General features: G+C 40.7%; 1 protein-coding gene across 2 annotated transcripts in view; it reads left to right on the top strand.

The window, feature by feature from the left end:
• Window positions 1-297: 297 nt before the first annotated feature.
• The window catches only part of LOC309696979 (monocarboxylate transporter 1-like), a 38549-nt gene continuing 13355 nt past the window's right edge, over window positions 298-25491 (top strand). The window contains exons 1-2 of one of the 2 annotated variants that reach the window (XM_082518542.1): window positions 298-392; window positions 23221-23552. In XM_082518542.1, the coding sequence (XP_082374668.1) occupies window positions 23336-23552 (217 nt within the window). In that variant the 5' untranslated portion in view covers window positions 298-392; window positions 23221-23335. Of the gene's footprint in view, window positions 393-6044; window positions 6283-23220; window positions 23553-25491 lie in introns of those variants that run through there. The other variant, XM_082518541.1, reaches the window with a different exon arrangement.

Genomic DNA, 25491 nt, shown 5'->3' with positions numbered 1-25491 from the left:
TTCAGATATTCCTTTACCAAGAAAGATTTCCACAACAATTTGAATTAGAGCTGGGCGATAGAACAATAACGATATGTATCGCGATATAACTTTTACTCGATAGAGAAATTAAGCTATTGCGATAGACCTCGCCGCTCTTGTCCTCAAAAAAAAAAAAAAAATAGGTCAGCCAATCCAAATTAAGTAGCGCAGAGCCGAACCAATCACAGCCGCAGCGTCACGTCGCGTGACTTGTTACTTACAGCACAAGTGCCAAGCCGCACGTGTGTTTGTTTGGGAAGCAGCCAGCGTGTAATGGAGGAAATGAGCGTGACCGAAGAGAAAACAGATGATGGTTCCAATGCCGGAGAGATTGTCGAACGGAAGAGCCATAGAAGTTCCGTAGTGTGAAGGTATTTCGGCTATTTCAAGTCTGACAAAAAACAGAGTAGCGTGCACTGTAAATTGTGCCGAAAGCAAGTCTGGAAATACAATAAACTGGTGCATGCGTCACACTGTGCGCCACGTTATTGTTTCGGTGAAATGAATTTCTACAATACTGTTAATTCTACTCTCTGCAGTGTTTAAATGCTTACATATACACACAGTTACTGTCCCTCCACACATACGACTCTGTTCTGCTTCTATGCCCCAGCTTTGTTTACTTTTTCCCACCGAGGCTTCTAGACTTCTGATTGGCCAACATTTCTGCACGGTTAGGAATCTAGCGCCACCTGCTGCTTTGGCATGTTCATAGCAGCGTTTTCCTTCATTTCTGCCTTTATGTGTGGACGGGATTATTTTTTTAAACGAAAACGGAAAATCTCCGTTTTCAAAAATACCCGTGTACGTGTGGACGTAGCCTCAGTCTCTGACTGGAAGCGCTAATTCGTCATTCGGCTTTTGTCAGACTAAAGTAACTGTTAAAACTGTTTGAAAAGCTAAGCTATACAACAAGGAGAGATTGAGAATTTCCTTTTAGTTCTCAGTTTATTTGATATTGACAAAAGTTAGTCAGTTTTGTCTGTTCTTCTGTAAAACAAACTAAGATTTATTTTTAGAATTAATATTTTGTTTCTAAGTGGAATTGACAATTTAGTCTGTTTTGTTTGTTCTATTTTGAAACGTAAACGCTTTAGCGGCTGCCTTTTGTGTAGTTTGCAATATTTGCCTTTATTTATCTGAAAAAGTCTCATGTTCCTTAAGTACATCTACCCTGTTGAACTTCATCCATCCATTCGCGTCCGCTTAATGGATGAACTTATTATGGGAAATAAATATTTAAATAAAAACAAGCTGCTGATTATTTCACATTTTACTTGTGAGCAACGGCACATTTAAATCTTACAAATATAGTTATTTGGCTTATATCGTGATAGATATCGTTATCGCCTGAAATGAAAAAAACATATCGTGATATGAAAAAATCTCATATCGCCCAGCTCTAATTTGAATTACCATCATAACCACTCCATGAGTGCTGATGGAATGAATAAGAAGTAAATGGTATTTAACTAAGCTGCTGCAAAGAAACAGAAACTAGAAATTAGCAGGGTAGTGAATGAATGCACATCACCAGCTTTTTCACCTCATTAGAAATCTGGTGTTTATCCTGTAGCTACAGATACAGTGTCCTGCTTATTAGAAAATCACTGTTTTGTGATACCATGTTGATTCAGGCTGCAAGTTCGGGGCTATTGTGTAGTAACCCATTTTACCACAATCTTTACCTAAACCTAAACATCGAGTTACCAAAAACAGCCAAAGTTCAGAAACACAAAGATCCCATGGGATGCAAACCAGTTTGGCAAACTTGAAACTGAAGTTTAGAGAAATCTGTCCTCTAAACTTCTAATGTGGTTTTTGTAAGCCTCTTACCTCTCTGCTGGTTGTGGCCATCAGTCGGAAAACTGGCACCAAAGGACACCTTGCTCTTAATGGGGAGATGCTGGAGGTATGTAACCCAAAAACATTTGTTTATGAGTTTGGACAGGAGTCATTCTGCAGTTCTCAGTCTGAGCCTGTGTCATAATTTGCAGACGTTTCTATCTGTCCAAACTAAAAACGCTCCCGGAGTTTTCAATCTAAAACTGATTTTTGATTTTAGGGATTGAAAAACATCAGAGTATTGGGCTTTTTAGACGACGAATGAGTGGATAGACATGACCTTAGTAAGATCTTTTAGTATTTGGGCATTTGTGTTGTGTTCATTGCTGAAGTTGTTTCCTTTGGACTGACACAGTGGTGGAGTGGTTAGCACTGGTGCCTCACAGCAAGAAGGCATTTGTGTGGCATTTACATGTTCTATCCATGCCTGGAGATATTCTGGTATCCTCCCACTGTGCCAGGACGTGTAGTTTACATGTACCTTGCTTCTCACGTGTCAGCTGGTTCCAACGCCCTGCTGGTGACCCTGAATTGGATTTTTTTTTTTTTGGAAGGATGATTATTTTTGTAAGCTTTTGTAGCTATTCGTTATTGCCAATGCCTTTTTTTCTTTTCCTTTTTTTGTATCATAAGTGGGTTCAATCAGCCAATCAGTCCACCTCCCACTTGCAGTATGAGCTTGTTATTTAACACAAGTCTTACCCCAAGTACATATTTATGTTTATTTGCTTGCAGTGTATTTTTCTTTTTTCTTTTATTTAACGTTTTCATTGTGTATTTTCTTAGTTCATGATTTTTTCTCTCAGTTCATTTGTGTTCCTTGTTTTTAGTTTAGTTCTAACCTTGTGTGATCCTTTGCTGGACCAGGCTCCTCCTCACTGGTTTGTTCACCTATACGACTGCCTCCACGTTTATGACTTAAGCTTCGGATTAAGGATTTGGATCACAGGCAGCTAGGCAAGCAGTCATAGCCATATTCATTGTACTGGACTGGACCTGATAAATACTTTACTTTAAACTCCTTCCTCTTCTCCATCTCTCACGCTTCCAAACTCAGCTTTGCCACAGTCGGACTCTTTCTCTTCCTCATTAGCAGAAGCTGAATGAATATGATGAATATTCCTATTAAGGGCTGTCATATTACGGTGCCAAAAGCATCCTCACATGCAGTCAGCTGGAAGCATTTGACAGAGGACGGTGATGGCCGCGGTAACTAAACAAATGCCCATTGTACATGAGTGACAATCTCATCTCTTCCCCAGCGCAGTGCTTTCATGAGAGCGCTGGAGAACAGAGTGTAGTAGGGGTACATACAGTTGCATTCACTGTTGCAGGGTCAGTGGGCATGTGATCTCTTTTTTCAGTGGAGGATGAGGAAGGAATGTTAATCCGATGAACTGTACATTAGCTTCACTGTGGGAATGTAAAGCAGGAGCTGCAGAGGAAAGGTACAGGTTCGATAAATAAATGAGCACTTAAAGAAATGCGACAGAAACTTCCTATTTAGAAATTCCTGGATTGCAGTACTGAGCGTATCACTATCAAACATTACATCCTTTGTGCCTTTGATCTTCTTGTGATTACATTAATATCTATCAGTAATAATACAGAAAAGGAACAGAGTACATATTGCAAAGGAGTTTGCCTCCTGCTTATCTTACTGCAGCTGTAATACCTTCAAATCTGATTTGATTACTAAGCGCTGTGTCTTTGAACAACACACCCGTCATGTCCTCAGGTCATTTCAGGGGTTCTCAGTTTGGGCAACAATCGTCTGAGTGGAGAAGAATGGGAGGGAGCATGATTGCAACACATGATATTTTAATTGTGTGTATGCAGTAAAAATATGATATTGTATAATGCATTAGAATAAAATGTCAAATGAAACACACACACACACACACACACACACACACACACACACACACACACACACACACACACACACGTCTTTTGAAATATGAAATTTTCCAAGAAGCGGTCAGTGCCAGAGGAGTGCTCAGTCAGCATTTTTTGAGGCTGCATGTGTGTCATTGTATATAATGACATTTTATCCAAACACAGAGAAGTACTATGAATATGTATATACTGTATATTTGTTAGTACCTCCTGAAACGCTAAAATGCACCTCTACTATTTGGTTCTAGAGAGACGGCTCATACCAACAGGTTTACGCAAACTCTTCTTTTTTTCAGCAAAGAGAAATAGATATTTTATTTCAGCATCTGTAATATAATAAGGTAATGCAATACATGCATTATAATATTATGTAATTCTGTCATTTTTACCTGTGGCTTTACCTCTCATTTATTTTATTCTAAATCATAAAAATGTTCAAATATATATTAATGATAAACAGCTAATGACTGTGTGTGCATCTGTGTGTGTAGCAGCTGAAGCATATATGGCAAGCTTTTAACACTAAGTGCTGAGTATGTATTTCAGATCAGTAATTCAGGGTGTCCTACGTGCCTCTGTTGTATTGTGGCCTGTTTTGACCTGATCAGAGGCCGTGCGAGCTACCTGAGCCTGGAGTGAACAGCATGCTCTTTGGTGCCACCTGTTCATTCATCCATGCTTCATGCTACTGACTTGCTGATAAACACATGCTGTAGAATAGAATAGAATAGAATAGAATAGAATAGAATAACACAGAGAAAACCCAAAAACACATATGACCCTCTATGAGCAACCGCTTTGGCAACAGTAAGAAGGAAAAACTCCCTTTTAATAAGAAGAAACCTTCGGCACAGACATCTGCCGAGACCAGTTGGAGTGAGGGGAGGAAGACAGGACAAAAACACACTGTGGAAGAGAGCCTAAGATTAATAGCATCCATTAAGTAAATACAGTCATGTATGAGCAAAGAGTCAGCAAACGCTCCTTGAATTTTTACAATCAGATTGGATTGGCTTCTAGAAGGACTTTGAGTGAAATCTAAACTCAGTTATTTGAGACCACTACAGAACATACCAAAGAGTCTCATTACATATCTTCTTTTTTTGGCTTCTTGCTTTAAGATTCACAGTAGCTGCTCATCTGCCTCCATCTCATCCTATTACTAGCATCCTCTTCTGTCACACCAACCCTTTGTATGTCCTCCATTAATACATCCACTAATCTTTTCTGTGGTCCTTTCTTTTCCCTTCTCTCTCAGACCTCCTAACATGTCTTCCCCCTTTCCTCTCTTCCTTTGTCTTTGGTTTATGTTTCCTGAAAAATGATAATTTACTGTCTTTTACTGGATTAAAGTCCCTAAAGACTCTCTATTGCAAAAATAAGTACAAGAACCAGCCTAGCAAAGACTCCAATCCAGCCCTTCTCGATAAATGAGGAGTACTTACATTTAGGGCTTTTAACTGGATTTTCATAAATTTTACAGCTTGTCCTACTGATAGACTTTCACCACAGACATTCACACTACACTAAAGCAATGAAGTAACAGAAAAACAATTAAACTGGAGAAAAGTCTCAGTTTTTTTCAGTTTTTTACTGTCTAGAACAGAAATGTATTTATTTATTTACAATGTAAACAGTAAATTAAACACATTTTCTGTGAATTCTGCTGTATGATTACAGGACAGTCTGGGCAATGAGCTGCTAGAAGCTTTTCAGTAATTTTACTTTTTATCATTTAATTGCACCACTTTTTCTAATTATGAGGGTTAAATGCGCAGTTACACTTCTTTACACTGACACAAACGACAAGTTTCACCAGTCCAGTCCAGTTAAGATCAAAGTGTGGCCCATTACGTAAAGTCAGTTTGACATTCATGCTCTATTGAATTTAAGCTAGATTTAATTTTGACTTGGGGTTGAAGCATAGGTAGATACTGGCATGTCTGAGTAATATAAATTGTACTGTTAGAGACAGCCTGCTGGATATTGCAGTGTTTCTGCTAATCAATATGGTTTTAGGATATGAGGTGATGGATATAAAAAGTATTTAGGCTGCTACTCGAGACAAAGATCTCAAGCATCTCTCAATATTTCAAACCTAAACCAAATAAAACTGTAAGTAAATAGAGGCTCAGTAGAGTGACTCCATTTGGTTTCCATTCATTTCTTCTGTAAAATTAGGCGCATAAAGCACGTAGTGTGACGTGTTAGACTTCATCTTTACAAAGCAACGTCCGTTCTCCGTTGAAGTCACATATGGTTCCCGCTAGGCCCCGCCTCATAGTCGCACGTGCACGTTTTCAGCTTCCCCTTACTGCGACTCAGAGATTCTTTCACATGCGCATGCGCTACGGTTATAACGCCATCACCATCCCGTAACTCCTCTCAGTCTGAGGTCTGTGGTACCCGGAGGTGGTACCGTAGCAACGTGTCGCTGTACTCCACAACAAAAGGGACACCGGGGGCCACTCGAGCTCAACCGAGCTTCCAGCGGACGCAGCCGAAGAACCTTCCGCGGTGAGTGAGCGGGACCGAGAATCCCAACGTGGCGCGTTGAGGCAAAAGATCCGCTTTTTATAGTTTTAAATCACAATTTGGGCTCAACGGCTAAAGTTGCATTAAATTAGCTTGCTCTGCTTCTCGGTTAGCCGCCTCATGTGTGAGCCACTTTCATCCCACCTAGTTCCGCTGTCGTTGTTTAGTCCGTTTACTACGACAAGGCGCACATGATTGAAGCTAAGTGGCCTTATAGGACGCTCTGAAGCGACGTGGTTTCATTTACCGTGGCGTGATGCTGACTTGCCGCTATTTTTACATCCACATGTGAAGGCAATGTGGATGTTTAAAAAAAAAAAAAAAGTTTTGTGGCACAAACACGTGAAGGGCCTCACATCTCATCTGCTGGAGAGGTTTGTCGAAGCCGCATAAAAAAGGAATTTTAGTGGTTTCTGTGACTTTACCAGAACAGTCATACAGAAAGTCAGTGTGATGTCAGTTTTGTCATTTTCCATCTCATTGTGTTGACTGAGAGTCCTCTCCCTCGTTTCCTATTGTGGTTTTCCATGGACGTTTCACTCTTCTAGTGATTTCACCCCTTCCCCCAGGGACCTTTGGGTCCCTAGCGTGCCCCCATCCACCCACAGGTCCAGTTCACTTAATTCGGTTGGTACGTCCCCACAAAGTGTTTTTCCTGGCTTAAAATGGAGCTCTTGAAAGCTTGACTAGGCATGATTAGTCTGTATTGTTTTAAGGAAATGAGTTTTTGTTATCATGCCAGTCATTTGATAAGCAAAATGTATTTTATTACTTTGGAAAGTGAGTGAAGAGTTCAGAAAGTGAACAAAATCTCTTGACTGTTGTCTGTTTGGGGGGGAGATGCCACAATTTCCAGAGACGCCATGCCAGTGCCAAGGCTGAAACTTCTTCCACTGCCTCTTATTCGAAAATGTCAGCACCATCGTCCCACCCATGTCAGTGACTATTAAAAGTCACCGCTGCAAGAAATTCAGAAGTGAGATTCAGCCTGCATATCCTGACCACTGTGGTCGTTTCCCCATGGAAAACTACTCTTAAATTTTCTGTGTAGTGCTCGTAGGTGGTGTAAAGCCTGGATACAGATGATGTGCCATCACAGAAATGGTTTCTGAAGTCATGTTATATAGCATGGACCCAAGCTTTTTTTTTTTTTTTTTTGCTTTTTTTTCCGCCATCCACATCTTAGTGTTTTGAAACTGGATGTGATGAGCAAGAGAGTCTGTCTGGGAACAGTACATTTGTTGGCTAACAGCCAGTGATGGACAAATCTAAACCAGTGAACATAGTCTGGATAATCCTAGTTTCTAACTCTTAATGTCTTAATGTTTTATTCTGTATGACCTGAAACTTGCGACTGAGTCCATAAAATGACCAGTAAAGAGTTCAGAAGTCAGATTAAAAGGGCTCATAAAAGTTCTTATGCATAACAATAGTCTTTTAGCAGTCACAAGTGTTGCTCCATGCTAGCAATTAAACAGAAGTCAGGTTTGAGAAATTGCCCTATTTTCTTCACATTTTCAACCGAAAGCTACGTCGAGCTTTTGTGGTCAATGGCTTCATCTGGCCCAGTGTAATAAGAATTGGATTATTAGTTACTAGATTTGATATTACTGGCTGATAACACTGTTTCCAAGCATCCAAATATGATAAAGTCTCTGTTTTTGGTGTCGTGTTAGTTTGTTTCTGCATTTCAAAAAGCTCAGTCCAGTTCTCAGATTACACAGAAAGCAATGATGCAACAGCTTGAAAATATGTGAGCAGAGGGGAGAAAAAGAATCAAATCATCCCTGTTGTTTAAAAAGCTCTAATGGCAACATAGAAATTGCATCTTAGGTGTGATTTCCAGTATGTTGCATCTGACTGCAGGCGAACGTGTTATCTCACTCAATGAGTTTCACATGCTGACCCTCTCAGGGTCACGGGTGAATGGAAAGATCGCATGACAGCCACACGCAAAGGGATCCCATGCAACCCTTATTGTCCCCAAACAGCCAGAACTGTTTATTAATAGGTGTGTAACCAGGGCATGTTCTCAAGCTGTGGTGCATAAAATGAGTGATTGCTGTGTCATTTTCCACTTGCGGTGACAAGGTGACCCCTACAAGGATAAACACTGCACTGGATTTATGTTTCTTTGTAGCTACTGAGTGCTGGTGGCTGTCCTCTGAACTCTGGCCTCCCTAGTGGACTGACAGTTAAACAGCTGAACATCTCCCCCTGGGTTTCAGGAAAACACAATTTGTAGCTGACAGAAGTTATTGAAACAGGTTTTTTTTTTTGGTTTTTTTAAGTCCCTTCTATATTTTGAAAGGAAGATGTCTTAAAGTTGAAATCTGAGTGTCTGCTCATATTTAACATTTAAACTTCCTGTAAGTACTATCCACACTAGTCAGAATGATTATTTACTGTGAATAATTGTCACAGTACTAGATTAAAATTTCTCACAGAAATATATCCACCATTGGAGGAGAAAGTGTAGATACTACATAGACTTTTCAGCTTTTTTATTTTTAATTTTTTAATTTAATTTTATTTTTTTTTAAGCACATTTACCAGGTACCTACCTGCTGTTCGTATGTTTTGTTTCAGCTGACAGGGAGAGTGGCCTTAAGAAGGTCTGTAAATGGATGTACATTCCAGGTTTATTTTGTAAACAACAGTCCCTATTTCAATGGAAATCAAGAACATGGGTACGCTTTAGGGCGGGGCTAGCAAAGTTGTTACTCTACAATTGTGCACTTTTGTTACTTCCAGTTTCAAAACACCAAGGTGTTAACATCCCATTGTGAAGGGCCTCGGCTTGAGGTTTCACAACAGGAGTTCACTAACCATATTACCATTTATACAAAGCCTACAAGTTAAAATGGCTAGTTTCAGACTGAGTGGCTGCACCAAGGCACAGTTTAAGATAAATAAGGATTACTTTGAATTGTGCAGTTATTTTTAATAGAGGCACAAGAATAAAATATGGAGCTTGAAACCAGCAGAACAGGTCCTGCTTAAACCTGTTTGCTGATTAGACTTAATAATAGTGATATACTGTTCTCCTTGTGCAACTGGAAATGAGCCCAGTAGGTACATTTGAAATCAAATTAATGTGGTTAAAAGTTCGTTGCCAAAATGCACCATGGGTGTCACAGATTCCCCTCTTCAACTATGTACGCAAGCCCACAGCTTTAACCGGACATTTCATAAGCCCAAAGTTAATCATTTGCACTAAATATTAAACTAACACTTTGCTCCAGCTGTGAGTTCTCTTATCTGTGGGGGGCCAAAAATGATACTAAATTTGACTTTGTGGACCCGGAGCTCAAATATATCTTCCCACTGAACACCTTATTAAAACAAGTTCACTTGTTCACTTTCTTTCTTGGTTGTATTCCTGTTTAAAAACACACATAGCATTTATTGGAAGATTTCCAGGTCTTCCCAGTGTGGTTTTTGTGTTACAGACATGTTCTAGCACTCAGGTATTGCCGGTAAGGTGAGCACGTAGTCAGCAGTACTTCATTATTAAATCTTTGTTGCAGGTAATCTTTATTGTTAGGACTGATCAATTCTGAGGATATGACAGCCAAATTTCAAAAACTGCAACACTCAAGTGCATCTTTGTCTTTGTGATTGTTGGCAGGTATCCAGTGTGTTAATACCAGAAGTCGTTGGTTACAGACTGCATTGTTTTGGTTGGAGAAGACACCCAGTATCTATCACCTGAATCAACCTGGGTTGGTTTAGGCGGATCTTTTGGAGCAATAGATAGTAAATGTAGTGTGGTACTCTCATTTATAGCTTTGAGCTATTTTACACTGGCACCACAGCTCTCAACCTTATAGACATTAACCAGAGCAGCAGGACGTGAGAACAGAAATCTCTTAATTTGTCAGGTTGGACTTTAAATAGTCTTGACCATGTCATCTCCCCCATAGAATAGAATAGAATGCCTTTATTGTCACTATACAGTTGTACAATGAGATACAGAGTCTGTGTAATTAGTCCATATGAAAGTTGAGCAGGTAATTGTATAGGGAATTCACACCGGATCGTCTTCCTGTTCCCTTAACCCAAGCAGCACCACATGATGGAGGGGACAAACTGTTTTCATGTGGTGAAAGGCAAGTCTGCCTGCCTGCACGTGACAAGTTCTCCACATGTTAGAAACCACAAGTTTGACAATGTCCTCAAGTGATTCTCCTGACATGGACATAGTTCATGCGTGCAAATGACTTATGTAAAGCAAGTGGGATAATATTTTAAAAAGGTGTCACAGTGACTACATAAATGCAGTGGAAAGGTCCAGTTTAGTGACTGCAGGTCAGGTGTGTCAGGTAACCTGTCAGTCACAGCAGCCACACCCGTAATTCCCTTATCCAAATGGATGAATTATTAATTCACCCCAATTAATGATAAGCGATTAAGTGATCAGATGGGAGGGAAAACATTTTCCCTCCATCTAATAATCCAAATCTGTAATTTTGGCCTTTCAGCTTGTTTGAATAAATAAAAAGTCCTGTTTAAATATTTAAAACTTGGCCTTAGAAAAAATCCATATTTTATTTTCTCCAATAAACGGGTCAGTTAAGCAGATACTCCACAACAAAGAGGAATCCTGTAATGCGAGTATCTGAATGCTATAATAGTATTTGACACTGGTCATGGTTTGAGTACGTGCATTTACACCTGCACGAGCTTTACGTGAGCATCGCTGGACTCCAGGCTAGAACATTTGCGTGTGACAGCTGATTGTCCTCGATCAGGCCTACGTGCATGTGTACATGCACAGGCTTTGCATGCAAGAGTATAAGGATTTATGTGTACGTGAGTTTCTGAAATGCACAATGGGGCCACATTAACAGCAGTGGGGTTTAAGTGCTAATCACTGCAAGCTGGTAAACATCACACTGCAGTTATTTTGACTAGTAATATTGTTTGGTGTAATGATCAGAAAAATGGGTTCAGTTGGTTTATATAAAAACAAGTCTTAACTGAAAAGATCATCTTGTGTCATCTAAAGTAATTTTTCTGCTGTTCCAAGATATTAAAATCCAATCGAAAGTGAGAGTTCAAAACTTACGTTGTCTTATGTTCAGTCATGGGGTTAAGGAAGTCCTGAGTCATCATGATGCTGTAAAATTGCACACTCACTCCTCCCGTTGTCTTATGTTCAGTCATGGGGTTAAGGAATTCCTGAGTCATCATGATGCTGTAAAATTGCACACTCACTCCTCCCTGGTTAACCCTCTTCTCTCTCTTCCTTCCCTTGCTTCCTGTCACCAGTTTTCAGTGAGTGGCTGCAGTATCTTGTCTTTCATTTGGGAAATTAAGTAGGCCTGGTATTTTTAATCTCAGTGCTGATAGTGTTTGTCCTGCAGTCGAACCCTCTAAAGGTTGGTCATTAATCTCAGTACAAGGGCACATTGTATAAATCCAGCCTCAGTTTGATTTATTGTCAGACTTTTGTAACCTTTCACTTGCTGTACCCACTTATTTATTCTCAGTCTGTTGGATTTCAGGTAACCCCATCCCCTCTACACTCTGAGAGAAGCATTGTTAGTGGGGATGAATGGCCTCATTGATGGTTCCTTCAGGACCTGTCCTGCTTTACTGGCGCACACAAACACCTAACTGGGCTTCAGCACAGCTCAGTAGGACCTCAGGGGAAAAGGTAGCATTATTCCGTTCCCACTGGTGAAGCCTGTTTCACATTAACAGCAGTCCGTAAACTTCACATCTCACTTCTTTCTGTCTGGGTGACATGATATCTGATGCTGGTTTGGTCTGTGACGTATAAAACGAACGTTTCTAACCGGTGATGCACATGTAGTTGGGTTTTTGCAATACATGAAGTGAGAATTTGTTTTTGTAGCAAGCCTCTTATTCGCACACTGCACATTTGCACTTGTGCTGTAGGGCAGCAGAGGTACACAGAAGTGCAAACCAAACGTTTCAATGCCCACCTGTATTCATATCTGCAGAAACACGTCTGGAATGCCTACAAAAACAAATAAACAAAAAAAACCCCAGTTTTGCTTAGGAATAAGATCCACTGGCATAACCTTCATCCATGTCATTGTCAGATAATTCTACACAATCCAACAAACAATCTTGTGTCCTCCAATTCAGGTCCAGGAATCTTTTGAAGTGGATAAAACTGGAAAAAAAGAGAAATCTCTTCTTTCTGAAGGGATTTTTGGTTTCCAGGTACCCTTAAACAAACTTGGAGCCATCATAAGATGGGTAGCTCTCACAATAACTTCTCCAGGCAGCTTTAGGTCTTTATTTTTTACTCAAGGCCTTTGATGTGCACTACTATGTAGTAGCTTTTTCTTTTTTCTAACTGATTTTTGTGTGTAGTCCTTTTTGGTTGACAGAACATCCCACGGTACAGTGTACTTGTTTTCTGGGAATCTTTCGGTAAGAGCATGCAAGATTCACCTCGAGCAGCTTTTTTTGATTCATGTATGGGAAGCGCATCTGTAACTGGAAGGTCGCCGGTTCGATCCCCAGGCTCTCTGTCCTGGTTGTTGTGTCCTTGGGCAAGACACTTTACCCTACTGCCTACTGGGGGCCGATATGGCAGCCTCGCTTCTATCAGTCTGCCCCAGGGCAGCTGTGGCTACAACCGTAGCTTGCCTCCACCAGTGTGTGAATGCGAGAGTGAATGAATAGTGGCATTGTAAAGCGCTTTGGGTGCCTTGAAAAGCGCTATATAAATCCAATCTGTTGTTATTATTATTATACTATACTATAGGGCTGCACGATTAATCGTTAGAAAATCGCTATCTCGATTCATACTTATGTGCGATCTCATTTCCAAATGACAACGATTATAAAAATAGAAAAAAAAAGACGACGATTGTACCGCATTTAGGGCTGCCACAAACGATTATTTTGATAGTCGACTAGTCACCGATTATTTTTGCGATTAGTCGACTAATCAGATCATGCATCCATTGGACGTACGGCGTACAGCTTATTGCACCAGCAGCATCTGGTCTTATATAACTATCATTAGCTTACAGCTTTAAGTGTTTGTGCTAACTAAAAATAAAGACAAGATGGTAGTTTATTAATTTTTAATGAAATTTGCAGATTGTTTCGGTGAAGTTTAATAAACTCCTTGCTTTCTAAAATATAACAGGACACCGGAGTATATTATCCAGCGTCTCAAACTTCTGATGATCAGCTGTCTGCTTGAAGTTTATTTAGCTGTGCAAAAACTATAACTTTAATCTTAGCCAAACCGATTTACTCAGGAACAAATAAAATACTAAAGAAAGCCAAACAATAACATTTTAAGTTATCTAAGTGACTTATATATCATGTTTAACCTGAGTAGCGAAAGACAGTGGTGGGTTTGAAAACGATTTGCCGGGAGTCCGGTGTTCTCACGGCTCTAGTTAGCCGTGCCCCCGCCTAGCTAACGAGCTAGTGGGTAACAGACGCCTCCGAAAACGTCGGAGAGCCTTTGAAAATATGTGGTGTCTTGATAAACTGAGCAGATATTTGAGGTTTACACAGCTACATTCTCGCCTGAAAATATGTTAAACGTTTATTTTGTGACCCAGAAAGAATAATAAGAGTAAAGTTAAAACTAACTAGCTGCCGCCATTGTTGACAACTGCGCTGGGCTGCGCTATGAATTCTGGGACACAGCTTCTTCTTCTTCGGGGTTTAACGGCAGCTGGCATCCTTGTACATGCAGTGCTGCCATCTTCTGTTTCAGTCCGTTATTACACCCTTAAATCCTACTACTCATTCCTGCGTCCTTTGTGATCTTACAAAGCTTCAAACGATGCGTCGACTATTAAATTAGTCGTCGACGATTTTAATAGTCGACATAATCGTGACTAGTCGACTAATCGTGGCAGCCCTAACCGCATTTTGATCCGGGACGTAATCTGCATGAAATCAAGCGCTCACTCTTCCTGCTCAACAAATGACAAGCCTTATACCACGTGATACAGAAGCTGTGCCGTGTGATGCTAAAATTAGCAGGGAAAAAACAACGGAGAGCACGTCAGGGATGACGAGAAAGTGACAGGAGAAAATCCGTCCCGGTCAACCACCCAAACATCAATAACGGGAACCTTATACAGCGCTTCCCTATACACGTCGAACTCCCGCAGGCACAAAGAAATTACGGAGGCTATAATGATCAACACCCTAGACAAACGCTACACAGTGCCGCCCCGCAACTATTGTTGCACTACCTGCTCTATACACGCAGCGTCGAGCAACGGTGGAGACGGAATTTCAAGCAGTACAACATTTTACGGCAACAACAAAACGTGAGACATTTGTTGTTTTTATGTTTATTTATTGTTTTTATGTTCAGTCTCAACTGTTACGAAGTTGATGTGCAGTTAATAAGTGCAATAAATATTTATACTGGAAAGGAAAATCGTGAGAGAATCGTGATCTCAATTCTAAGCCAAAAAATCGTGATTCTCATTTTATGCAAACCGTGCAGCCCTACTATACTATACTACTAATGAAAAAGGGGTAGTTTAAAAAACACGTTCTTTTTAGTTTCCTGTCAGGAAGTTTACACCCATATCAAACACTCTGAAGACACAGAGCAGTAATGAGGTTGATTACTACAATTAAGGCTAGTAACAGTCAAGGCTATTTGTATATGATACGAACAAAGTTTGTAATGGGGCAACTGTTTTGCATGGACCAAATTATTCAAAGTTTGCTTAGCTTGCTGTTGGTCTACAGAGCATCACTGTTCAGAAAATGTCACATTTCCTGGAGAAATTGAAAGTAATGTGTCTTAGTCTTGGTATGGTTAGTATGGTGCTAAAATGGGATCCAGTATGCAGAAAGAAACATTATATGTTGTTATAAGCTGTTCCCTTTCCAAGTGTAATTGAGAAGCTGGCGTGTTCAAGCCAGATCTGGCCTCTGATGACCTTTCTGTCCCAAGTACATAAGGTAACCCACGGTCACGCAAGGCTATGTACAGTACAAAGAACAAAATACAGATTAACTTGCTTTAAAAAGCTTCTTTTTATTAGCTTCAGTTACCAAAGACTGAATTGCAGATATTGCTCTCCTGATCTGCGACATCTTTCATTCATGCTTGAAGGCATTAAAAAAGGGAACATGGCTTATTGTAACATCCTGTGTTTTGATCTGTTTTTCCAGTTATCAAATTGCAGCTGTGCAACTATTTCACTTTGTTTCCGTGAATAGAAAAATCAACGCATTGTGTAAGTATTGATTTACTCATAGGTATAATAAAGATTCACAGATCCCGATCAGTTTTAAGACCCTGACTTTTGGCATCTGTCAGTGTTTTAATGACATTTCAGCGTTAAATGAACTCTACTGGATTTTAATTCATAAGCGAGAGGGAAGGAAATATGTACTTAAAAAGAGGCTAGTCTTCCAAGAACTCATTATGTTTAAGTGTAGTAAAACCTTCCCAACAAGTGTAAAGGAACATGGTGAGTAGGGCTGCCACAAACGATTATTTTGATAGTCGACTAGTCACCGATTATTTTTGCGATTAGTCGACTAATCAGATCATCATCCATTAGACGTAAAACTACAGCTTATTGCACCAGCAGCATCTGCTCTTATATAACTATCATTAGCTTACAGCTTTAAGTGTTTAAGGTCTGTGCTAACTAAAAATAAAGACAAGATGATAGTTTATTAAATTTTAATGAAATTTGCAGATTGTTTCGGTGAAGTTTAATAAACTCCTTGCTATCTAAAATATAACAGGACACTGGAGTATATTCTGGAGCATCTCACACTTCTGATAATCAGTTGTCTGCTTGACGTTTATTCAGCTGTGTAAAAACTATAACTTTAATCTCAGACAAACTGATTTACTCAGGAACAAATAAAATACTAAAAAAAAAAAGCCAAACAATAACATTTTAAGTTATCTAAGTGACTCATATATATTTAACCTGAGTAGCGAAAGACAGCGGTGGGTTTGAAAACGATTTGCGGGGAGTCCGGTGTTCTCACAGCGCTAGTGAGCCTAGCCCCCGGCTCGCTAACGAGCTAGTGGGTAACAGACGTCTCTGAAAACGTCGGAGCGCTTTTGAAAATATGTGGTGTCCTGATAAACTGAGCAGATATTTGAGGTTTACACAGCTACATTCTCGCCTGAAAATATGTTAAACGTTTATTTTGTGACCCAGAAAGAATAATAAGAGTAACATTAAAACTAACTAGCTGCCGCCATTGTTGGAAACTGCGCTGGGCCGCGCTATGAATTCTGGGACACAGCTGCTGCTTCTTCTTCTTCTTCGGGGTTTAACGGTAGCTGACATCCTTGTACATGCAATGCTGCCATCTTCTGTTTCAGTCCGTTATTACACTCTTAAATCCTGCCACTTATTCCTGCGTCTTTTGTGATCGTACAAAGTTTCAAACGACGCGTCGACTATTAAATCAGTCGTCGACGATTTTGATAGTCGACGTAATCGTGACTAGTCGACAAATCGTGGCAGCCCTAATGGTGAGTGAGCGGCAGAAAGGAAGCGCGGCGTCTGTGGAGCTTTTCATCAGATGTCATCTTGACCACAGTTGGTGGTTAAGTCCATTTCAAACATCCATCAAACTGCTGACCCTTTCCTTTTAGCTTTCTTTGCGATGTTTGCTCTCGGTCTAGCAGTTAGTGTCACATTTTCCTGTAAATGATGAGGATCATAAATGAGCCTGATGGGACTATTTCATCAGCCTCAAATAGAAACATCCACAAGTTGGAGTGAAGAGGAAACTCTGGGTGGTGGGGGACACTTAAAATGCACACAGTGCAGTTTGATTTGTCAGTAATAAAGGAAGATTGGGTGCAGTGTAATCACATTCCTCCTCAGCACAGGAAGGCAGTGGTGCAACTCATGTCAGGACCCCACTGCTTAGCTTATCGCTGACTCAGTAACAATTGATGGGACTTTTATGCCCCCCTTTTTTTCTTTTTGTTTTTTGTTATGGTGATTGGAACATTACATTTAGGCTTTTTTCCCTTATGAAATTGCACTTAAGTGCAGCACATCAAAGGTTGACTTTGACTTGCGGTACAGTGCAAGTGTTTGCACAAGCATGTGAGAACTCTGCATGGTGAGGTCACTGAAAGTGGACTTGGGTAACAACTCCTTGAGCAACATGAAGACCTGACTGCTGTTGCCAGGCTTACTTTGTGGCCCCTGGATGACTTACAGTTGTCTTTCTTGAAGGTCATGATACATCTGGACCTCCTTCAAAATTGCACCAGTGGTAAGATCGTTTGTTAGGTAACATTAAGCCACTGGGCTGAGTGCTGAGTGAGTGACGTGGTGACGTGACGACGGAGAGGAATGTTTTCTAATGAATAAATACAAGTACACGGAGATACTCTGAAATTATTCGTGTGTGTGTGTGTGTGTGTGTGTGTGTGTGTGTGTGCGCGTGTGTGTGTGTGTGAGTGAGTGAGAGAACCAAAGTCTACGACAGAAGATCCGACCAGGCATGCAGTGTAGACCAGCCAGCTTGGAGTAAATGTTATTTAATGGCCATTAGGGTTCATGTTGAGGTCTCAGCTGTGTGTAGTTGTTAATGTGAGGAGTCTGAAACCATCAGAACAGGCATGTAAAGAGGAAGTAGAACTGCCTTGTTTGCTCTTCACCGTTTAACAAGCCTGTCTCAGTAATTGCTTTTAAAATTGTCAGAAACTTCCCATAATTAGCTGTAAATCCACTGATGTTTTTGCAACATTGCTTCAACCCTTGTGGCCTAAATATTGAGAGAACTGAACTGTCTTGGTACATCATGACTCAGTCTAGAGTCCTGCTGAGTTTCAGAAACTCCCATGTGTCTGCATAATGGCGCACGTGGAGGTCATGTCTAGCCATATAATATCTCAAAAGGTCACATTATTTTTATGCAGGTAAAACTGGATGGAGATGACCTCAGTGTCATCCCTTCCTTTTCAGGAATGGTGACACATGCTCATTGCACAGACCACTTTTAGTATGAGTAGTAACATAATAGGTCTGTTAAACCCATATGATGAAATACACCGCGTGTTGGCACTCTGCAAAGTGCAGACCAACTGGGATGTGGTAAGCTCTCTCAACCTACCTGCTGGTCTTCCTCCTGGGTGCTTGAATACTTGAAATGGTGCTGAAGCATACTTGCTATACACGTGTATCGGCAACCAGCTCGCGTGTTTATTCATAAGCGCAGGGTTCTCGCCAGTGGACTTGAAGCCCAGCTGGAACTTGAATACCTGCAGCAAAATCTTTTCCTATAAGCAATGACTTTGCATAGAAGGCCTGCTGTATTTCAAAGGCAGTGGGCCCAATTATCTGTCATAAGTGCACTTCATAGGTAGCAAAACAAAATTCAACTTTATTTACACAATAGCAGTCTCTTCCTAATTTCCTTAGGAATTAATGAAGTATTCTGATTCAAGGTGATTTATATTGTAAGATGGACCTTACAATAATACAGAGAAAAGCCAAACAATTAAACGTGTTTTGAGCCAGCACTTGGTGACAGTGGGAAGGAAAAACTTTTTTTTTTTTTTAAACAGGAAGAAATCTTGTACTGCAGAGTAGGGCTGCCACGATTAGTCGACTAGTCACGATTACGTCGACTATCAAAATCGTCGACGACTGATTTAATAGTCGACGCCTCGTTTGAAGCTTTGTAAGATCCCAAAAGACGCAGGAATAAGTAGTAGGATTTAAGAGTGTAATAACGGACTGAAACAGAAGATGGCAGCACTGCATGTACAAGGATGCCAGCTGCCGTTAAACCCCGAAGAAGAAGAAGCAGTGTCCCAGAATTCATAGCGCAGCCCAGCTCAGTTTCCAACAATGGCGGCAGCTAGTTAGTTTTAATATTACTCTTATTACTCTTTCTGGGTCACAAAATAAACGTTTAGCATATTTTCAGGCGAGAATGTAGCTGTGTAAACCTCAAATATCTGCTCAGTTTATCAAGACACCACATATTTTCAAAAGCGCTCTGACGTTTTCGGAGACGCCTGTTACCCACTAGCTCGATGGCTAGCCGGGGGCAAGGCTCACTAGAGCCGTGAGAACACCGGACTCTGGGCAAATCGTTTTCAAACCCACCGCTGTCTTTCGCTACTCAGGTTAAACATGATATATGAGTCACTTAGATAACTTAAAAATGTTATTGTTCGGCTTTTTTTTAGTATTTTATTTGTTCCTGAGTAAATCGGTTTGGCTGAGATTAAAGTTTTTACACAGCTGAATAAATGTCAAGCAGACGGCTGATTATCAGAAGTGTGAGATGCTCGAGAGTTTACTCCGGTGTCCTGTTATATTTTAGATAGCAAGGAGTTTATTAAACCTCACCGAAACAATCTGCAAATTTCATTAAAATGTAATAAACTATCATCTTGTCTTTATTTTTAGTTAGCACCTTAAACACTTAAAGCTGTAAGCTAATGATAGTTATATAAGAGCAGATGCTGCTGGTGCAATAAGTTGTACGTCCAATGGATGCATGATCTGATTAGTCGACTAATCGCAAAAATAATCGGTGACTAGTCGACTATCAAAATAATCGTTTGTGGCAGCCCTACTGCAGAGCTCTGTTACATTTGCGTAGTTGGCTAATTACTAGCCTATTGCTGTTAAATGTTGTCAGTCGTTAAAGTGGCTCTAAAGCAGTTGAATTTTGAAGAACAAAGACTGAGTCACATTACTATGATGCAGGCTGATAATTGTCTTTTATTCACTCTGTGTGCTGAATGTGAACAAGGTTCTCACCGGCTTTCTCTCTTGATGGGAATTGTCGTACGTCTGCTCCTTTCAATTTTATCAACTCCCTCAACCACAGGTTGTACTAGTTGGAGTAGTGAGGGTGAATTGCCACTAGCTGCCACTTTCCCATATGACAGCAGCAGCTCTTGGTACATTGTAATTAGGTTAGAGCAGGGGTAGGCAACTCCAGGCCTCGAGTGCCGGTGTCCTGCAGGTTTTAGATTGCACCCTGGGTTAACACACCTGAATCAAATGATTAGTTCATTACCAGGCCTCTGGAGAGCTTCAAGAAATGCTGAGGCGTCACTTAGCCCTTTAAATCAGCTGTGATGGATCATGGACAAATCTAAAACCTCCAGGACACTGGCACTCGAGGCCTGGAGTTGCCTACCCCTGGGTTAGAGGAAAGTAATGGCAACATGAACACTGAAGTGAGTAGGTTTACCCATAAATTGGTACATCTTTACCCAGGGCCTTTTGTGAATCCCAGCCCGATTTTATGGAAATGATCTGGCTCATAAGCTCCAAAATGACAAAACCCGACTTTTATAAAAAATACAAGTTAAAATCTAGGAATAAATTGCAGTGAAAGTAACAGTTAGGAGTGATTCAATATGCCTTAATCAGTCCTTCATAGGGTCTGAACTCTGAGCTTATGGAGCCTTAGACTACCAATACAAGAGGCATGAACTTTAGGACAAGATTTAGGCTACGTTCATACTGCAGGTCTTAATGCTCAATTCCAATTTTTTGATCAAATCTGATTCTTTCTTTTTTTTTTCTCTTTTTTGTCTGCTTGTTCACTCTACAAATAAAATGCAACAGCAAACGCGCTCTAGTGTGAACCCTCAAAGCGGCCGCATGCGCAAAAGAAGACGTCACACACAACGCGCTCTGTTTAGACCCAGACCAAACAGCATTGTTTGACTGATGGACCTTGGAGAAACTGAAAGCTCATTATAAAAGCCAAATAAGCAAAAAAAAAAAGCAAAACAACCAGATTCAGGGCTTTAATACTTCAGTCTGTGGTCTTAGATTTGATTAACAATCAGAGCTGCAAGCAGTCATGTTCGTGTGTATGTATGTGTTGTGGTGAACATGTGTTCAAAGTTCAAATGACACGAGTCTGTGCTTTAAATTTGGCTGATGCAGTCTTTAGCCTAGTAACTTAGTTCCCTTCTGTCCAACACAGGCAGAGGTAATGGCTGCACAAGTTTCAGCATGTGAGAGAAGAGTGAACAGTGAGAGCTGTGGGGATGTGCTGTGAGCATGGGGCTGGGTTAACCAGTCACTCTACATCTGTAATGATTGGTGGAGCATGGTTGTTTACAACATGATCAAGGCTAAATGCTGTGTTGGAGAACTTCACTCCTGGCTGTTCATTTCTTACTGAAAGACTGGCTGGATGCTCTTGAAGTTTCCCAGAACACAGTCCTCTTATTCAGTGCACTAAAAATTGGTTTAAGTGATTTGAGTGGGAGCTTCTCTATGACTCTGCTTTAAATAGCATCAGTATAGAGCTATAGTGTCCCTTCAGTCTATTTTTGGTTAATAAAGGTGTGTTCTAAAGTCCATTTAAGGTAAAGCAAAACCAAACAGTAGCAGAGATGATGTCAGAGCCAGCTATAAATAGCTCAGTTGTCTGTGTGTGACCTAAATTGGAAAGGGGACATTTAGATGGTTGCATTCATAGAAGCAGATCAGGAATTTCCAGCTGTAAATGTGCCAAACACTTAATGAAAACCTTACAGTGAGTTTAACAGGAAACATGACAGCTATCTGGGTTGCAAGCTGCTTTGGACGAGCAGGTTTTGAGATGTGATTGAAGCGAACAGTAATTCTTTTGGGGCTGCTGGTTATTTTTTTTTATTTTTTTTTTACACTCAGTTCACTAAATAGCTTCTGTGTTTGGCTTTCTCTGCCATGAAATGAGTCTGATGCAACAACTTTTTTTTTTTTTTTTTAATTTTTAAATAAAGGTTGTTACGTTTCCGATTTCTTCCATTTCAAAGGGAGGAGTGTTTCTCAAGAACTGAACACGAACAGGAATGTTTTAAATGGCACAGTTACCGGGCAATTGAGTTTCATCAGAAGAGAAATAAGATAAGAGCTTCATGATTCCTGCTTGCTGTCTGTGCAAGTGGACATTAAGCACTTCACCTAGAAAGGCTAATTTACATCATGGAGCAGGGAATAGATTGAACCTCTCTTCTTAATTTCTGTGCAAAACATAAACTCTGACTGTAGGGAGACCAACAAAGAACAGGCCAAAGCTAACTACTTACGCCATCTTATCTTAGATAACAATAAAACGGAGTACGCCACACCCTGGCCTTGTTCATTGTTTTTTTAAAACTTGGTTTTCACCAGTTGATCAATGGTCCTTCAGGTCTTGAATTTCGACATGACTAATGATTGCCAGCTGAGCTGTTGGCGTTTCATCAGACCCAATGGTGCCAACGTTTATAATGCTGTGGAATTTTATATCGATAAAGTAATTCACCAGGTCACCAAATGGCAACATGTATGAAGACATTTGGCGTTTACCTTTGTACCCAATTAAAATGATGGCTGAGAAAGAATAAAACGTTGGCAGGTGTTCTTTGGGAATTGAGAATGTCATATATCGGGGCTTCAAAAGGGTGGTGGCTTTGGCATGATGTCCCCTGATCTATCCATCTGTCCATTAGGCTGTCAGTCGACTGGCTTGCGAGTCCCTTGGCCTTAATTTTCATTCTGAAGCTTCAGTTGCAGGTTTCTAGCATTATACACCCCTGCGGCACTTTTGTGTCTTACTGGCACAACTCAGCTAAGATGTGTTGTTAGTCACACCAGCACTCTTCCTGCTATGACGAGCAGGGTTTTTCCTGGCTGAGAAATCCACCTTTGGGGGACGACCCTGCATACACGTGTGGTTGCAGTATCCTTGGTGACTTTTAATTCCTTTTGAGGAAGACCAGATCACCTGAGATTTGTCAGAATATTAAAAGTTTTAAAAATAGTAAATGTCTTTGTATTAGTATGACAGGTCTAGTATTATGAAGACTGTACTTTGATTTGGTGCCTTGTAAGTGGGAGTAATTTAGATAAATTCTGAGGAATTTTCTGTATCGCAATCACCTTGTTGCACAATCTTTCTGGATTTTAACACACTCCCTGCTCTTCGCTTCCTTCACAGGTACAGCTTCTACTTCCAGTTTGTGCTGCATCCTCTAATCCTGTGACGCTCCGCTGTCCTCCAGGAACAGCCTTAAACACAATTTCCATCGTCATCCCAGTTGTCGTGAGCAGATATGCCTGCAGCAGTGGGCGGGCCAGTAGGGTACACCCCTCCTGAGGGTGGCTGGGGTTGGGTGGTGGTGTTGGGGGCCTTCATCTCCATTGGCTTCTCCTACGCCTTCCCCAAATCCATCACTGTGTTCTTCAAAGACATTGAGGTCATCTTTGATGCCACACCAAGTCAAGTGTCCTGGATCTCCTCCATCATGCTGGCTGTCATGTATGCAGGAGGTGAGTGACCAGCCGTCAACATCAACAACTAAAACCTTGACGTGTCCTTAAGAATTTTATTTATTTATTTTTAAATTGGTTTGTTGTCAGGTGTTATACAAATGCACAAAGATGTTTGTTTTTTAGACCTTTTTATTGTGGCCACTAAACCAGAATTAAGCAGAAAAGTGTTGTTAACGCTTTAAGATAAGAAGCTGAAACTAAGGTTGTAATTTTAATTTTAGAATCAAAAACTACTAAATTGATTTTTGTTCAATCAATTATCACCTTAATTGATAGTCATGAGCATTAAATCCACATTTTGGACATTCCTTCCATTCTTCCTTACAGAACCACTCCTAATATAATGGTCATGGTCAAAGACGTTAGAGGAATGACTTCTGTGATAAACCCAGTCAGCCAAACTTACTGCACAGCTTCCGAAACACTGAGCGCTTACTTTTAATAACCTGCTGCAAGAAAAAGTCTTCCTGTATGCTTTAGTTATGTTCAGCTGTAGCCAATGGCGTGTCCAGCGGGGTGGCCTGGGGGGGCACAGGCCACCCCCCAAACCAGACTGGCCACCCCAGGTGCCACCCCAAAGGCAAAACAATAAAATTCAATCAAATATCAAATGTCCGATTATGTTTTCACGGTGACGCTCAGATATCCGAGTGTAAGTGAATGCAGCATCGCTTCTGCGCTATGCGCATCACGTTAGCAAAGGTAGGAGAGCCAAGCGCAAAAGATGGCACTGCAGGAAACAATTTTTCGGTGAAAGAAAATGAGGACAGAATAAATGTCCCGGTCAGTAATATTAAGTTTGTTGAGTTTAGTAAACTTCGGTGAAATTAGAATACCAAGGAAAAAAATAAAACTTAAAGAATTATTGCAGCTGTGGAATATTTCAGACAGTATGCTACTGAGGGCAGCTAACATAAGAGTTATGAGTTATAAGATATAATCTAAGTCGTAACATTGCTGTATGGAGCTGCAGATTTGGTTGCAGGTTAACATAGCTGGACTGGCCATCGGGATTATTTGACTTATTTTTTATTTTTTTTGTAACGGCATGAACAATGAGAGGTGGTGGATTGGCCAGATGCAGGTCGATGTGTAGAAATAACTCCGTTGTTTGGTGGTGGCTATGACGGGGCTTCCACAGAGGCAACAGGTGGATGAGGGAAGGGGAGGCAGGAGGAGAGACCTGAAGCAGCCACCAGTCCGAGTGTCAGGTGAACTGAACTTCAGGTAAGAAGTTATGAGCTGCAGTCTATCTGGGTCAGATATAAACCAAGTTTAGGTGGAGTTTATTTTCATGTTGCTGACTTTTTACTGTCAGTTGCAATAACTCGTACTGCGTTCTAGCCAGTTTGACGGAGTTTTTATACAGCTGGGTGGGTGCTATGATGTTACTGATAGTGAACTTTATTTTATTCATAAGGTTAGTTAGTAGAGTTGCCAACGGCTCCTTAAAAAAATGGAATGGTCCCTCATTCAGAGAAAATATTACGCGTTTCGTATTGAGCTGAGAAGAGACGCAGTTTGTCCCGGACTTTAGCTAGAATGGAAAAAGACACAAAGCTGGATTTATTCTGTCTTTATGCTGCACAGCTGCCTCTTCTTCTCTCATTCTCTCCCCCTCCCTCTCCTGTTGCTACTTCAATCATGAAACTGATCAATGATCAGCTGATCAGCTTTTCTCTCTTGTTTATCGCCCACTTTGCGCCAGAAACAGGAAACCAGCAGATGTCGCGCTAAACAACAGCAGCACGTTTAAGCTTGATCAGCTGTTGTTAGAATGTATTTAATATTAATTTCTAGTATCAGCTGATGTTTGCTGGAGCCACAGCTGTAAAGCTGCTGGTCATGATGTCTGTTTAGATATGTGGTGAGAGGGAAACATGAAGATGAAACCAGGAGATGTCCTTACTGAACCATCAGAGCTGAACAGGTGATG

The sequence above is a fragment of the Aulonocara stuartgranti genome, assembly GCF_965226115.1.
Source record: "Aulonocara stuartgranti genome assembly, chromosome: 20".
Lineage (NCBI taxonomy): Eukaryota > Metazoa > Chordata > Actinopteri > Cichliformes > Cichlidae > Aulonocara > Aulonocara stuartgranti.
The sequence above is the reverse complement of the archived record's forward strand: the minus strand, read 5'-3'. Positions and strand labels throughout refer to the sequence as shown.